General features: G+C 61.2%; 1 protein-coding gene across 7 annotated transcripts in view; it reads right to left on the bottom strand.

Annotated features, from left to right (window-relative positions):
* SULT4A1 (sulfotransferase family 4A member 1) overlaps positions 1-15,479 on the bottom strand; it is a 33,022-nt gene that overhangs the window by 10,135 nt on the left and 7,408 nt on the right. For all 7 annotated transcript variants that reach the window (XM_025050646.1, XM_025050642.1, XM_025050643.1 and 4 more), the window contains exons 2-5: positions 5,806-5,936; positions 4,579-4,659; positions 3,835-3,961; positions 57-151 (exon numbers count right to left, since the gene is read on the bottom strand). In XM_025050646.1, coding sequence (XP_024906414.1) covers positions 57-151; positions 3,835-3,961; positions 4,579-4,659; positions 5,806-5,936 — 434 coding nt within the window. The remainder of the gene's footprint in view (positions 1-56; positions 152-3,834; positions 3,962-4,578; positions 4,660-5,805; positions 5,937-15,479) is intronic.

Here is a 15,479-nt window from a genome sequence, read left to right as displayed (position 1 = left end):
CACCCCCTGACCGGCTCCAGCTGCGCGGGCCCCACCCTGGCCCCCGAAGCACTCACCCGGTGCATGTCTTCGTACTTGAGGAAAAGCACGTTGGCGTCCAGGCGGTGCTCCCAGAACTCCTGCACGTGCTCGAACCAGGAGCCGTAGCCCACTGTGGAGACAGGGGACAGGGGTCGCAGTCACAGGAGGGAGTGCACGTGGGGATGGCGCTGGCCCCGCCTCCCCCGCAGGGGCTGTGACTCAGGAAGGAAAAGAAGCTCCCGGTTCAGGAGGGAGCCCCACAGATGAGGCCCCCCCGAAGTCCCATGTCCCCTTGCTCTCTGCACAAGTCTGTCCAGACAAAAGTCCTCAGTGCCATCCCTGCCCCCACCCCTAGACACCCTGAAGACCTGGCCATTGGGGTGAAGGCCTCTGCTCGCTGGGGGATGGACGGGCCCTAGCGGCCATGAGTTTCTGTTTAACAAGTGGTCACCGGGAAGGGAACGCTGCCCAGCGGAGACGGGGCACAGGGTCAGCTGGTTTTGCGGGCGGGGGTGGGACGGGGTGCAGGAGGCCCTATGACAGACGGTGAGGGCCTTGCCAGGTGAGGGCCTTGCCAGGTGAGCGGGCCGTGGCAGAATCCCGGTCCGGACCCGGAAGTCGCAGAGATGAGGACAGGCAGGGTGCCCTGGGTTGCCACTTGAGGCCTCACGGCCTGCAGCCCAGCCCCCACGCCCTGCAGTCCTCGGGGCTCTGGTTTGGGGGGGCCACACCCGCGGGTGGATGATGCACTGATCAGCTGGCCAGGCTGCCACGCCCTTTTAAAACACTGTTGGTTGTCCCTACCTAGTCACACTGGGCTGCCCGTCACCATGAGGGTCCCTGCAGGAGTCTTCCCAGGGGGCTTCCATGTGACACAGAGGATGCCTGTGCAGTACTGGGACCGTGGCCCTGCTGGTTCTCAGGACCAACCAGCGGTGGCGGCCATGCCGCCAGCACCTCACTCACCTGCGTGCCCGCGTGCCCACCCCTCTCCCGAACACCAGGCCCTGCAGGCACGACCCTGTGATCAAGGGCCCAAGGGGTCGTGGCCTAGCAGGAAACCACCAAGGAGGCTGCTGACCATGATGCGGGGTGACCAGCAACGGGAGGGGGGCGTCATGGGACGAGGCCTGAAGGGTCGGTAAGGGGGGACAGTCCAAGGAGAGGGCTGCGGGGGCCTGAAAGGCGGGAGAAGCAGGGGGCTGGCGAGGGGGTGCGGAAGCCCAGGGGCAAGATCAGAGGGGAGGGCTGCGGGAGAGCGACCTGGAGACAGCCCGGCCTCTCGAATCCATCACTGGCCGTGTGACCTGGGCCGGCCACCGTACCTTTCTGAGCCGCCTCCTCCACGAGTGCGTGAGGACAGAACCTGCGCCTCCCGGGCTGCCGGGCATTGAGCACGCGCGTGCAGCACTCAGGCCCTGAGGGCCTACAGGGGCCGGAGGAAGGCTCCAGGGGCGTCACACCGGGCGAGGCGCAGTGCCAGGCCCACCACGGAGGAGGCCCAGGCGGGGCAGGGGACCGCTGCTGCTCCAGGCCCGTCAGTCTGCCATCTCGCCACCAGGTGGCAGCACAGCAGCAGCCGGACCCCATATCCCTGACAAGAATCAGAGGGATCTAGGTGTCAATCAGGGCTCAGAAAGGGGCAGGGGCAAATGCGCAGAAGGAACAGAACAAAAGGAACAGGGATTCAGCAAGGGGTCTTGTTTGACACCCACTGCTGGGTAAGTCCTGGCCCCTCGGTCTCCTCACCGCAGAGGTTACAGCTGCTGGCTCAGGCCTCAGCACCCTTCCCACGTCACCCTGGCCTGTCCCTGCTCACTCCTGCACACCAGGAGGGCACACACACGGGGCAGAACAGTGAGGGGTGAGGGCAGTGGTCACTCACACAGGGACACGGCTGACTGGACAGCGAGGGGTGAGGACAGCGGTCACTGCACACGGAAGCATGTGCCTGCATCTCTGAGCCTGGCTGGCAGGTCGAGACGCTGTGGACTTTGCTGGTGGGGATGCAGTTCGGCCAGGGCCCCTCCCGCCTGTCTCCGCCCAAGTCAAAATCTTACCCGAGCGTGTTACTGGGAGAGTACCAGCTCCCTCACCCCGTTCTAGGAGTGATTCTGTCACCTGGGCACGCCCCCCCCAGAATACGCGGGTGACAACGCTCAAGGTCAATTCCATGAGCGGGTCCACCGACCTCACTCTCTTGGTAAAAGGTGCCACTTTGCTGCTCCCTCTGCACCTCATTTTTCAAATTATTCAGAACCCTGGCGAGGGAAGAGATCACAAGCTGCCTGCCCCACGCTGAGATGTGGGGCGCTGGCCAGGAGTGGAGGCCGAAGGAGGCAACAAGCAGCCAAGCACACGCGTGAAGGGCTCTGAGACCACGAGGTATGTGTGGCCTTGGCTGCAGTGCTAGGCAGTGCTACGACCTTAAAAACGGGGACAGGCCTGCATGGGGACCCCTTTTACCCACTCCTGCCTGGGCAGGAAGCTTCTGACTCCCAGCGCCTGGTGGTTTGAACTTGCTGGATACCTGCTATTTATGGCAGCACTGTCCCGAGAAGGTGGCTGCTTCAACAGACAGAGGAACACATGCTGGGACTGAAAAACATGGCTTTGGGAACCACATGAGTGGCCAGCTCCCGATGCCTGATAGACCATGAGAGGCGTAAGCCCGATGCTGGGCAGGCTGGGGAGAGGGAGGCTGGACAGAGGGCCGTTTGCGGGCTCCAGGGGCCTCAGGGTGCAGGGGCTGTGGCCTCCTCCCCCGGCCGCTCCCCCTGCCCCTTCCCCAGGCACGGCTGAAGCAGAGTTAGCGGTAGGGAGCAGAGCACTTCCAGGGCTCCGGGCACCGTGGGCCGCGCACTTCCGTGCATGAACGAGGGTGCGGCTACACGCAGGCTCAGGGGGCAGCTCCGGTTCGGCTGCCCTGAGTTCCATTTCTAGCTGCAGCGCTGTCCTCCTGAATGTCCAGCACGCACCTCACCCTGACCTCATGACGTAATCTCACTGCAGAATCCCTGACTGGGCTGGGCGGAGGGCAACGAGGCTGAGCATTATGTGACTTGGGATAACGTAAGAAGCGTATTTTTAGACGGGTACGAAATAGTCTCGGTTTAGTTAAAGTACAGGTATAACCCGTTTCAAAACTTTCTGGCTGCAAACTCTAGGTTGCCCACTTACAGTCCCAGAAGGGCACCCAGAGAAGCCATGGCTGGCAGTGGGGGAGCCACCGTGGGCGGGGGGAACAGACTGTGGTGAGGAGCCGCTGACCCGCTGCCAAGGGGACAGGTTCCTCCTGGTCCCACTGTAGCGGCCATGACCCAGCCCCCTCCTCCCCTGAAGACGGCAGGTATGGCAGGGCCCTGGCACGCCCGCCCCTGGCTCACCCTTCTCCCCTTGGAACAAGCTTCCTGCACCCAACGTGCATTACCCCCCTGGGTCGCACCGGCCTGGGGCTGGGAGCTGGGCCTGCCGGATGCTAAGCCCGGCGAATGCCCAGGGCTCTCAACGAAGCCACGGCCTCCACTCGGCCCCTGTCACCAACAACAGTGCTATCTGGGCCTCCGTTTTCACGGTTCAGACTCCAGCAGGAAGAGAGGTGCTTCTGACTGGGGAACTTCTCTGGATCCCAGCAGCGCGTGAGAGGTCAGGGCTTCTGAGTGGGACGCCTGCCCTGCTGTGTGTGAGCTACGACCTCGGACCAGCGTCCCGTCACCCCTCAGCCCCAGCGGGGAAGCGGCCCGGCGTGTGGGGGCTGAGGACAAAGCACGAGCCCAGGCCGTGCTGGGCGGCTGTGCGGGCTGACACACTCACGCTTGTCGTTCATGAACCTCCGGCAGAACTCCTGGAAGGTGCCGCGGTAGCTCATGGTGCGCAGGGAGCGGTGGAACTGGTAGTAGGCCACCACCAGGTCCTTGGGGTTCCGAGCCATGTATATGACCTGCGGGGGAGCAGACGGGACGGAGGGGCCAGTCACTCATCCCCCCCACGGGGCGGGCCACCCCCGTGCAGCCTCCCAGGCCACAGCGCCCCCCACGTGTACACCGACCCCTCGTTCCCAGCGTGAGGCCAGACCGCGTGCGTGAGGCCACCCCACGTGCGCGACACAGCCCCGCGTGCACTGGCTAAATGCACTTTTGCTGTCGCTCGGTTTCAGCGGAGGCTCCGGTCCGCGCGGCAGCGTCCGCCAGCACCCGCCAGCACAGGTCTTTCGGCGTTTTGTTACCTGTCCTCTAGTACTAATTCAAAATCAGTGGAAGACGAAAAAATTTCTGACACTAGTGGTGAGAATTCTGGGCCTCATAAACCTCATGCAGGTGAGAAATCGGGAAAATCAGCCGTGAATCCTCGGCCTTTAACAGGCAAAGGCTGCACTAAGGCTGGTCAAGTCCAAGTTCAACTGTGAGGAAGAACTCAGGTGAGAAACGTGGATAAAACGCTAGAGATGTAGGCTCAAAGACGGCCTGCACCAGAGATCTCTGGGAGCAGAGGTGGGGGACGACCAGCATTGGCCTTGGTGGGGAGCCAGCCTGTGGCGGGGAGGCGGAAGGGCATTACCTTGGAATCTCCATTGTGGAGATCCGAGGGCAGGAAGCGGTAGGGCAGGTGGCTTTTGATGAGGCGCGGAGACGTCAGTTCCTGCAGCAGGGTCAAGGGGAGAGGTGTTCAGAGGACACACAGGTCTCAGGACCTTCCTCGGGGCCCGGCAGAGAGGGTCTCAGACGGCTGGGACCAGCACTCCACCTGACACACATCTCCTGAGATATGCCCACCCTCCAGGCTGAACCCTGGGGCCAGATGTGAGCAGACACTGCCCATCCTTGGACACCCGCAGCCTGAGTCAGCCTGTCAATGTCACAAGTATCTACACAGACGACCAGGACAGGCCCTGAAGGGCAGTGGAGGAGGCATGAGGCACGAGGCAGAGGGACTGCTGTGTTACCGGGATCGTCACACACAGGCCTTCCTGAAGCTCCTGGAACATGCCAGGCTGGATGGCCAGGGCTCAGGGGTCTGCCCCCACTGTGCCATCTGCCCCAACTCACAGTCGCCCCCAAGTACTGTGCCCCCCTGTTCCTGTTCAGTCGGCCTCCCGCAGCAGAGTGTCAGCTCAGCCAGCACCGTAAGCACACGTGAGATTGGTTCTTGGCCATGCCCCAGTGCCCAGAGCAGTGGCCGGCCGCAGTGGGCGCCCAGTGCGGCCCCACAGAAGGGCTCAGTGGGCGAGTCGGCACCGGCTGCGTCCACGGGTCATGCACGAGTGTGGTGAGCAGCTGGGCAAACGCCACAGGTTGGGTGCAGAGCCCACTCACACGGCACCCTGGACTTTATTACGAGAGCGGTGACAGAACACTCATCGAGCGGGAGGAGGGACAGGAGGTCCACGCAGGCAGCGAGGCCTGATCTAAAGAGGTGGCAGAGGGAGGGGCGGAGAGAAAACTCCAGATACATCTCAGGGGTAGCATGAATGAGACTTTGAGATAATGTTTACTTCATTCTCAACACCAAATATCTGATGCAAACGCATCCCGCCACCTCCCTGGACAGGTGGAGTGAGCCCCGGGGAGGGACCCCAACACCCCCTCCCATACCCCCACTGCCCACTTCCCCCTTTCTACTGTGAAGTCACCCACATCACCCACCTATCCAAGTCCAGGGTCACTGTCACGGGCTCAGACCGGTCTCTCTGTCCTGGCTACCTGGGGGGACCAGCTTTCTCCATTCTTCCTCCACTACAGGGCCCCCCAAACCCCTCAGGAGCTGGGTACCGCCCGCCCAGAGTACCTTGATGATGTCCAGGCCCGGCTGCGGGTACTCCAGGACCGGGAGCTGCTCATCGATGTTCATCAGGCCAATCTCGTCCGGGTCGGCGCCCTGGCTCACCAGGTAGACCACCTCTTGCAACAAGCTCGTGCCTGGAACGAGAGGCCCCAGGAAGCGGCGCTCAGAGGAGGCCCCAGGGTGGCACCTGCGCCGGAGAAGGGGACCGAAGGGCCACCTGGTGGGTGGCAGGGTCCCAGGAGCTCCTCGAGTCTCGTGGAAGAACACTGGTCTAAGCACAAGACCTCGCTCGGCCTGAGTCCCACCCTCCGGGGTGGCTGTGAACTGGCCTTTCTGAACTCGTTTCCTCGGCCCTAAGTGGGGGCAGGAGATGCTTCTCAGGGTCGTCATGAGAAGTGACTGATCTCCATGGGCTCAAGGACTACAATAACAGATGACACCCAGTCCTGAGCTTTCCAGAAGCTCAACTTTCCGTTTACCCAGGAGTGATGAGGCTCTCACCGGCCAATCACTCAGTGAAAAGCCTGACTACTCAGTATCTACTGAGGCTGAACACAGGTATGTCAGTGAAAAGCCTGACTACTCAGTATCTACTGAGGTGTACCTGTGTTACACCTCATGATCCAAGAAACAGGTACACCTCATGATCCAAGAAACCTACTCCGGGTTACCCACCCGAGACGATGCCGTCACACAGGTGCTAGAACGATCCTGGCCGTGTCGTTCAGTACAACAGAAACATCGTCAACAGCAGAATGAGTAAGTCGTGACACTCAGACGATGGGCCATGGAGGCCTTGAACTACTGCGCTCAGCAAGGCTGAATCCCACGCGTCGAGCAAAAGGAGTCAGACCCCAAAGGCCTGGTATTGTGTGATTTTTCGTGTTTCCATTTATATTAGGCTCAGAATTGGGCAGAGAGTGACAGAGGTGGGAATAGTGGTTTTGGGGGGGGAGGGGCGTGTTATCAATAGAAGACACAGAAGCGATTCTGGGGTGCTAGGGTTACTCTATCTGGGTCGGGCGGCAGCTCCGTGGAAGTACGCAAATGTGAGTCACAGTTCAGTTAAAAGGAAAAGCCACCTATCTGGCCAGGGGTGTGGTCGCCATGACCTGCTCTCCTAAGGAAGGCTGAGGGGGAAACCGAGCCACGTGACAGCCTGCCACGTCAAGCACAAGAGATGGGACAGCTTGGCCTGATGCCCCAAACCATCGAAGGCAGAGGGAGGCACACCAGGGAACAAGGGTGCTCACTGGTGCTGAGGACACCTCCTCACCCACTACGGGGCCACAGCCTCCTATCAGGCTGCGGACTTGCTGGCCAACGCCACCCTCACACATCGCCCCATGAGCTGGCCCTGCAACACGGCCTGGACAGGTCCCCTACTGGGAGCTGGGGACAGTCTCCTGGCATGTTTCAGATTCACGTTCCACGCCGGCAGCCTAGACGCCTCCTGTGGCTCCTCACTGTTCATACGTTAAGGTCGGCGGCCCACCTCCTAGCGAGGCCTCAGCGCTCCCTGTGCCGGCCCTCTGGGGTGCAGCTCTCCACCCTCGGCAGTCCGCTGGGGTCTCCCCTCGGCTGAGCACCCCTCTACCTGTCAACCTGAGCACAGCAGCTTCGAGTCATCTGCACCGGTAAGGTGTCCTGACCCCCCTAAGTCCCCCTGCCGTTACTCATTCTGTGCCAGCACCATGACCAGGGGACTGACCACACGCACAAGCACTACACATGACGATCACCACATGTGAGTGGACGGTCACTCTGGGGCAGCAGCACGGCGTCCTGCCTTTCCCGCCCTGCCTTTCCCGCCCTGCCCCCGCACCCCGCGCTCTAACAGCAGGTGCTCCAACACCTTGGCGTTTGCTTCTGGCAGGAAGAGCAGGGCCTGAGCCCAGACATGGGGTGAGCCACCCAGGGCAGAGCCCCCATGAGCACTAGGGCCAGGCGGATGCCTGACCGGGTCAGCAGGTAGCCCCCCGGGGAGAAGGGCGGCTCCCCGTACCTCCTCCACCCCTCCATTCAGGCTGTCAGCTCCAGGCCACCAGGGAGCCCAGGGCCAACCCCAGTCACCACCCTGTCTGACCCCTTGGAAGGAACGGGCACGGCTGGCCAATTCCTCCTCACCACACTTTTGTCCCTTCACTTCTGGGGTGTCGGTCTCCGCCGCTGGTTCCTTACCTCCCCACCCTGAAAACGCCCACACGCCTCACGCCCCTCCCCTCTCCGCCTCGGACCCCTCCTCTCCCGCCTGCAGCCACTCCCTAAGCTGTCCCCCCAGGAACGGGCCAGCCCCGCTATAATCCGCTCTGCTCCCCCTGCCCCCTCAGCAAACGGCCCCCGCCCGGGGCAGCTGCTCAGGCAGAAGAGTGGACTCGCCTTCCTCGGGCCTCGCACCTCAGCAAAGCCCGCTGGTCCAACCATCAGGCAAGCAACAGAGGGGGCCCTTCCACCCGGGGACACTGGGAGAGCCCCCACAGCTCCACTTCTGCCCAGCTCGCCCCAGCTTTCAGCCAAAACGACTGTGCTGGACCACACCCTGTCCACCGAAGCCCGAGGGCGTGTCCCCACAGAGCAAAGCAAGGTCCCCGTGACGGTCCTCCCACGGTGCACAGCCTGTCAGCCGCACCCCATGCTCCCACACCCCACATGGCTCTCACAGCCTCTGTCCCTGACCTCCCACTGGCTCCCTGGCCAACGAGCGTGCTGTTCGCATCCGCTGGTCCCCTGCCTGGGGCCCCTACCTGGGGCCCCTTCCTCAGGCCCTTCAGGGGTGAGGCTCCCCTGACCAGCCACACGACTAACACTCCCGCTCCCCAACCCTTGCCTGGCCGCTGGCGCCCACTGCGCCAACAGCCCGGACAGCCCCCACACTCCTATATTCTGAATGCACAAACTAACTCTGGGCACTGAGGAACCAGAAGGCAATATGCCGAACAAGGAAGACTTCCTGGAGGAGGCAGCTTTGGAGCAAACAGCCTGAATGAAAAGCGGTGTGGCAGCTCTTCAAACAGAAAGAACTTCCATCCATTAACCAGAGGATCCTCCCACCAACCTGAGAGGCAGGGAGAATCACCCCACTCACAGATAAGGCTCTGGGCCCAAGGTCAAGAGCTCGTAATGGCTCCTACCCCATTCCCCCTACCCCCTGCCGCCTCCGTGAGGCCCGTCCATCCAGCAGCTCAGGGCAGTGCCCTTAGGAATGGGCTGTGGGCAGATGGGCAGAGGTCCTGAAATGGGCCTCTCCCAGTGCTGTCTCCAGGGCCTGTTTTCAGTGCTCCCCACCCCCAGCCCTGCGGCCCCCACGGGCAAGGACCTAGACGGCCATTCTCTGCACGGCGATGTCAACTCGTAATTTCACATGCCCCATCCTCGCCTCCATTAAACATCTGTGCCAGAACACCAGCCTCGCCGGAGCTGGACGGGAGCTCTGCAGCTGCCAGGCCACTGGCCTGTCCCTGGTGGCCCTCACTCCAGCCCCTGCAAATCCACGTCCTGGCTGAGCAACTCAGCTTACCTTCACCAGCTCCCAGTGGAGCCAACAGGAGGGCATGCCGCGAGCCTGCTGGGCGCCAGGGAGGGCGGGGGACGGGGTACATGGGACAAGTGCAGCAGGCGGCCCCTGCCCTCCTTGGGCCAGCAGGCAAGACATGACAAAATGACCACAGAAAAACACCAGCTGAGGATGACTGCACTGACCGGTCACCACGTGGTTCCAGACACTCTTCTAAGCACCGTGACCGAAGGCCAAACACAGGCTTTGTAGTCACGCAGCCCTGGCTCTGCAAGGGCCTCCTCCAGGGCCAGCTGCGCCCGGTCCTCTCCCAGCTGGTCTCCCCTCTCCATGCCCACTGCCCCCACCCTACGTCCCACGCCCCCAGGGAGCACCCCTGGACACTAGCACTAGCCCCTCCCCCCTCCACTCTCCTGGCTGCCATGGCCACAAAACACCCCTCCCCTGCTGTGTCCTGGGGATGCAGCCCACTCGGCCCCCAGTCTCTCTACGTCCCTCTGGAGCTCTGTGCTGCAGCCAGGTGTCCTCCCACCATCAGCACCCCTGTGGCCCAGGCCTTCAACGGACCGCCCTTCCGCCTGGCCAACTTGATCTTTGGGCCACCACCACTGGAAGCCTTCCCGAACACCCCTAGTCTTATCAGGTGCCCTTCCCAGCCCCAGACCCACCTACTGCTGTCCTACTGCACTTGGCACACTGTGCACACCTGGGGGGCTACCTGGGGGCAGCTTCTGAGAGCAGGGAATGTGTCTTCATTATGATTGTTTTTACGGCTGCAGTCACAGATTACCACAAAGTCGGTGGCTTCAAACAACACAGTCACCATCCTACAGTTCTGGAGACCAATGCAGGCCTCATCGGGTAAACGCAAGGTGTTGGCAGGGCTGCGTTCTTTCTGAAGGCTCCGGAAAGATGTCGTGTTCTCGCTGCACCCAGCGCCCCGCTTCCAGGCAGAGGGCATCACTAGTGCACCCTCCCCTGCGCCCCTGTCCACTGCCAGGAACCCCGCGGCCATCTGTGTTCACCCACATAATCTGGGACGTCTCCTGTCTGAATGGCAGCGAACTAGCAACCTTGGCTGGCCCTCGCTGCGTCAGGTGAAAGCTCGCGGGGCAGGGACTGGGATGCGGCCATCCCCGGGGGCTGCTGTTCTGCCGACCACACACCCGCCACGCTTCCAACACGGCCCGGCACCGAGCAGCACTGAGTAAACACGCAGCCTGAACGACCGGCCGCGCGGCTCCACGATCTCCCCCAGCAAAGGCACCACGGCTACACCTGCAGAGCCTGAAGCACGAGGGGACTCAGGGGACACGTGTCCCCAGCGGGCTCCCCCTGTGCTGACCACACTGCAGGGCCCTCTGCTCTCACACAGCAGGGACGCGGAGCTGCTTTCTCCTGAAAGACCGGTCACAAGGCAGTGGACACGGCCTGCTCTGCGGCCTCCGCCCCGACACTCGAGGTGGCAGCACCCACTTCTCACGGCAGGGTCCCCCACCAGTGCCAGCGAAGCCTGGTTCCGAGGCGGCTGTTCCTGCCAGGCTGCTCCAGGACTCCCCTCCAGACTCCTGGGGCTGCTCTGCTGGGTGCTGGGCCAGGCGGCCGACAGCCGGGGCCAGCGGATGGGGCTGAGGGGGGAGGGCACGTCTGCTTTGCAGCATCTGGACCATGCAGGCACCTCCCGTCCACACCCTCACGCCTGTCCCATCCATTGGCCTCAGCACCCGGCCACACTGCACTTTGGAACAGAGCCATGCCGGAGACGTCCACCTCATCTGCAAGGCCATCTCGCAGAGGCAGGAAGGGAAGGCCGGGATCTGCATGCGGGCCCACATCACCCAGAGCCTCTGATCTTTCTACAGAGGGGCTCCTGTCTGGTGAGGGCTGCGGTCAGCTCACAGTCCTCACTCGGGATCCAGTGGTCTAGTCACCTCAAGGGGTGTCCGCCCACCTACCCTCTGTTCACTCAACAAGCCTGTGCTGAGGGCTGGCCCCAAGACCCCCCCACCCCCGCCTCCCCTTCCAGGAAATGAAGGTGACACCCCCCTCTTCTTCACAGGGCTGTGGGGGTCAGGGCCATGACATGACCTGCTCAGGGCCATGGGAGCTCCTATAAGTGAGCAACGTTCTGAGTCCCCAATTCCACGATGGCACTGCCGACTAGGGCAGCTCACGCATGAGGACACACCACAGCCTCCTGCCAAACCTGGCAGCCCTCATCTAAACACGGAACTCGGGCCCTCCCATCGAAGTCACACCTAGGGCAACAGGTGACACCTAGGGCAGGCAGCACACACAAGGCAGAGAGAAGGTTTATAAGCACCTCCTGTACCGACATGAGAACAGCAGCTCAGAGTTTAGGGTACTAGACCAAGGTCACACACAGGAAAGGGGGGGCTACATCTGGAGTGGGAACCCAAGTATGTGAGTCCCCACTTCCCACACGGCCTCCCCAGCACACCAGGGGAACAGAGGGCAGTGCAGGGCAGAGCAGCCCTGGGCGAGGCCATCAGGGAGCCTGCAGGGCAGGTGGGGCGGGGGGCTCACTGGCCACAGCCCCTCCACCCCTACAGCCACCCAGACAAGATGTGTAACAGCAGGAGCGGGCAGAGTGGGGTCTCGGCGCCCCAACCATCCCTCGGCAGTCTGCACTCTCGGGGGGAGGCCAGCACCAGGGTGGGGGGACAGGGCAGGAGGAAGCCAGCCCGGCTCCCAGCTCCCGGCGCACCTAAGGGGAGGCAGAGGGGAGCCTCACAGTAAAACCGGGGAGGGCCGGTGGGGCGGGGCCACCTTGGGGAGTAACAGGCCACACGCTTCCAGGGCGACTGGGTGCGATCATTTACAGGGTGCTCCTGCTGACCCCGGAGAAACCACTCCCATGGCAATCAGATCACCGCCCCCGCAGTGGCAGCTGTGGGTTCTGGCACTGGACCTCTCAGGCCCACGAGACCTATGGGAAACCCCGGTGTTCTGGGCGGAACGCCTGGGAATCTAGGGCCCGACCTGTCACAGGCTGCGGCAGCTCATCAATATTCTCACCCGAGCTCCAAGACAGAGGAACCAGCACTCTCGGATCAGAACCAGTTGGAACTGGGCCCCCAACCACCAGGATCCCGGGGCTGGAACTCTTTGGAATCCTTTTATTTCCATTTTATTATTTACCAAAGTCACATGCGTACCTAGTTGAAAAGTCAAAGGGCACTATGAGATGCGGACCGAAAACCCAGCCACCCTCCCTCCCTAATCCCACCCCCTCCCAGAGCAAAGCCCCGGGACAGCTGCAGCACACCCGTGGTCTAAGTCCGGTTCAACCGAGTGTCCCACTCAAGGTGCACCACGCGGTGACATGTCCTTTCTTGCGGAGGTGGTTTTTCCCACAGTAAACAACTGCCTTTGCTTGCTTGCTTAGTTTTCTATGCAGCTATTAGTCATTCTTTCCCCGACTCTGTGACAAACACACGGGGTGCTCTCTCAATTCCCCTTACTCCTCAGGAACGTGCCCCTGGCCCCCGCCTGTCCTCCCGGACCTCCCTCGGGCTGGTGCCACGTCCTTTACCATGTGCCCCACTGGTGCCCCCTCACGCACTGGCGCGGCCCGCTGCTTCCTGAGCGTGGGAGCTGTCTGAGACCCTGATGACAAGCGGCCATTTCTACCTCGCATGTGACTGGCAGTTTGGCTGGGTGTAGAATTTGAGGCTGGGGGGCCTTTTCCCTCCGAACTTTGAAAGCGTCATTCCCACCCTCCAGCTGCCAAGGTGGTACCGAGACTCTGAGGTCCTGGTTCCGGTCCTTGGAACGTGGCCTCTAAGCTTCGAGACACCCATCTCAGAGCTGAGCATGGCCTTTACTCGGTCCCTGTGCAAGACACCTGGGGGTTCTTTAAACATGCCCTTGAGCTCTAGGAATCCTGGTTCCAATAATTTTCTCTTCCAAACTCTCCGTTCTGGAACCCTGAGATCTTCCGACTTCATCTTTTTGCTCCTGTTCGCCATTGTTTTGTACAAAGTTTTGTTCTGCTTCCTGGGATGTCGCCTCCACTGGACCATGCAAACCTCGGCAGCTGAACTTTTGAAATTCCAAGTACCTGCTGGTCCCGCTCCTCCTGCTCCTCCGTTCAGCGCCCGCTCCCCGCCCGCCACCCTCCGCCGGCCTTCAGTGAAGGCGCATCCGTCTTCACTCTCCGAGGACGTTATGGAGAGTCAGGGCTGCTGGGGGCTTTCAGGTCCCTCTGTGCCGTGTCTTTGATTCCTCCGAGCTTTTTCTGCTGCTTGTTTTGTTTCTGCAGGTCTCTGTCCTTCGTGTCGGTGACTTTACTATCCGGTGACAAGGAGTCCATCCACGGGTAAGAAGGAACGACTGGACACAGCCATTGGTGGGTGGACAAGGCTCACTGACCACAGGGCTCCGAGTGTCTGGGAAAGCCCAGCCCTGTCGCTCTCACAGCTGAAGTGGGAGCTGCCCATATGCAAATATTTACGGGTCTTTTCTTTGGGGTCTATTTGTCCAGAAAAGATGTCTCCACTCTCTGCCCGGCATCCCAGGAGCCAAGTAGGGGAGGGGGCTGGGAACCTCCTTTTCAAGGATGTAGTTTTCACAGGATCCCCATTTCCAATATGGCAAAGTGTCCCAGCCTACAGCTGTGCTCAACATCCCCCAGACTACAACCTCTCTGGCTCAGTTTCCCTAAAGAAAGCTGTCTTTGCAACAGCCCCCTGTTTTCAATCTCCCCCGTCTCAGCTGCCACCCTCTGAGGTGCCAGGTGCATGTGCCCGCTGCCCTCCCTCTGCTGGCACTCAGGCTGTCCACCTGCTAAGCCCGCTAACGCTTAGCCATGTCTGAGTGTCCAAAACTCGGCTGGCATCTCTAACTCACAGTTACTGCCTCTCCTCTGAGGCGTTCAAAGCTCTCCACCTCTCGCTTGGCATGCCTGAGGCTTTAAGAGGAAGCGGACAGGAGCACGTGTTCGATCTGCCCCCTCAATCAAATGTGCCCCAGGGGCATTTCAGAGTCACAGGACATCAACGCGGCACAACCCGGACCGGTCCGCCCCCTCAGAAACAGCAAGAGCGGAGCGCCTGAAGCTGCACCGGACACAGCTGGCCCAGACGATCCAGGGCCTGGGGTTCCCGCAGCCCCCCACCAGGTGGGACGGGCTCTCCAACAGACACTGAGAAGGCCTCCAGGCCACTCGCCTCGGGTGATCTACCTCTCGCTAAGCACCTGTCCACTCTCCAGGGTTTCGCAGATGCTGTGGAGATATCTCTCGAGACTATCTCGCGATCGTCTCTCGAGAGTCTCCGCGATGCGCGTGAGGACGCGGAGCTCAGAGGACAGGTGCAGTCCAGGCGCACGGCCGAAAATGGACAGGGGACCACGGCGAGAAGCCCCAGGCGGCTCACCCCGACGACAGCCAAGGACAGTGCTCCATGTCCCAGGCACTGTCACAGGGACTCACGTAGCCATTCCATTTGATTCTCACAAGCCCCAGGTGGCGACCATCATCACGTCTCACACACAAAGAGGCAGGCTCAGGTTTACTGTCCAAGGCCACAGATCCCGGACCCCAAACTGATTCTAGAACCAGAGTGGTTTAACATACGCATCACATGTGCACACATGCCACATATATACATGCCACACACACAAACCACACACACAACCACAAACATACACACACCCCACACATATGCACATGCCGTATGTACACATGCCACACAAACCACACATACACATACACACCGCACACAAATCACACGCCTACACATGCCCCACACATACACATGCCATATATGCACATGCCACACACAAACCACACGTGCCACACATGTACCACATATGTGCACCACACACCATACATATACACATGCCACATATACACACCACACGTGGACACGCTACATACACACAACACACATACTTCGCACACCACACACATATACCCCCAAGGCTATCAAAACAGTAAGCAGCAAAACCAAAGCCATGAGCCACGTGCTTTACTTCCAGGCTGAAGCTCTAACCCTAAACCCCATCACAGCTAGGGATGGAGCAGGGCTGGGACGGAGGGAGGAAGTAAGTGGCTGGGATGTGGGAGCTCAGTTTCCAAGCCTGGGCCCTGGGAAACACGCTGGGCCTGAGCTACACCTGGACTCCTCCAGCTCTGGGC

This window comes from Pteropus alecto, unplaced genomic scaffold, assembly GCF_000325575.1.
Source record: "Pteropus alecto unplaced genomic scaffold, ASM32557v1 scaffold157, whole genome shotgun sequence".
NCBI lineage: Eukaryota > Metazoa > Chordata > Mammalia > Chiroptera > Pteropodidae > Pteropus > Pteropus alecto.
This window is presented reverse-complemented; position numbering and strand designations above follow the sequence as displayed.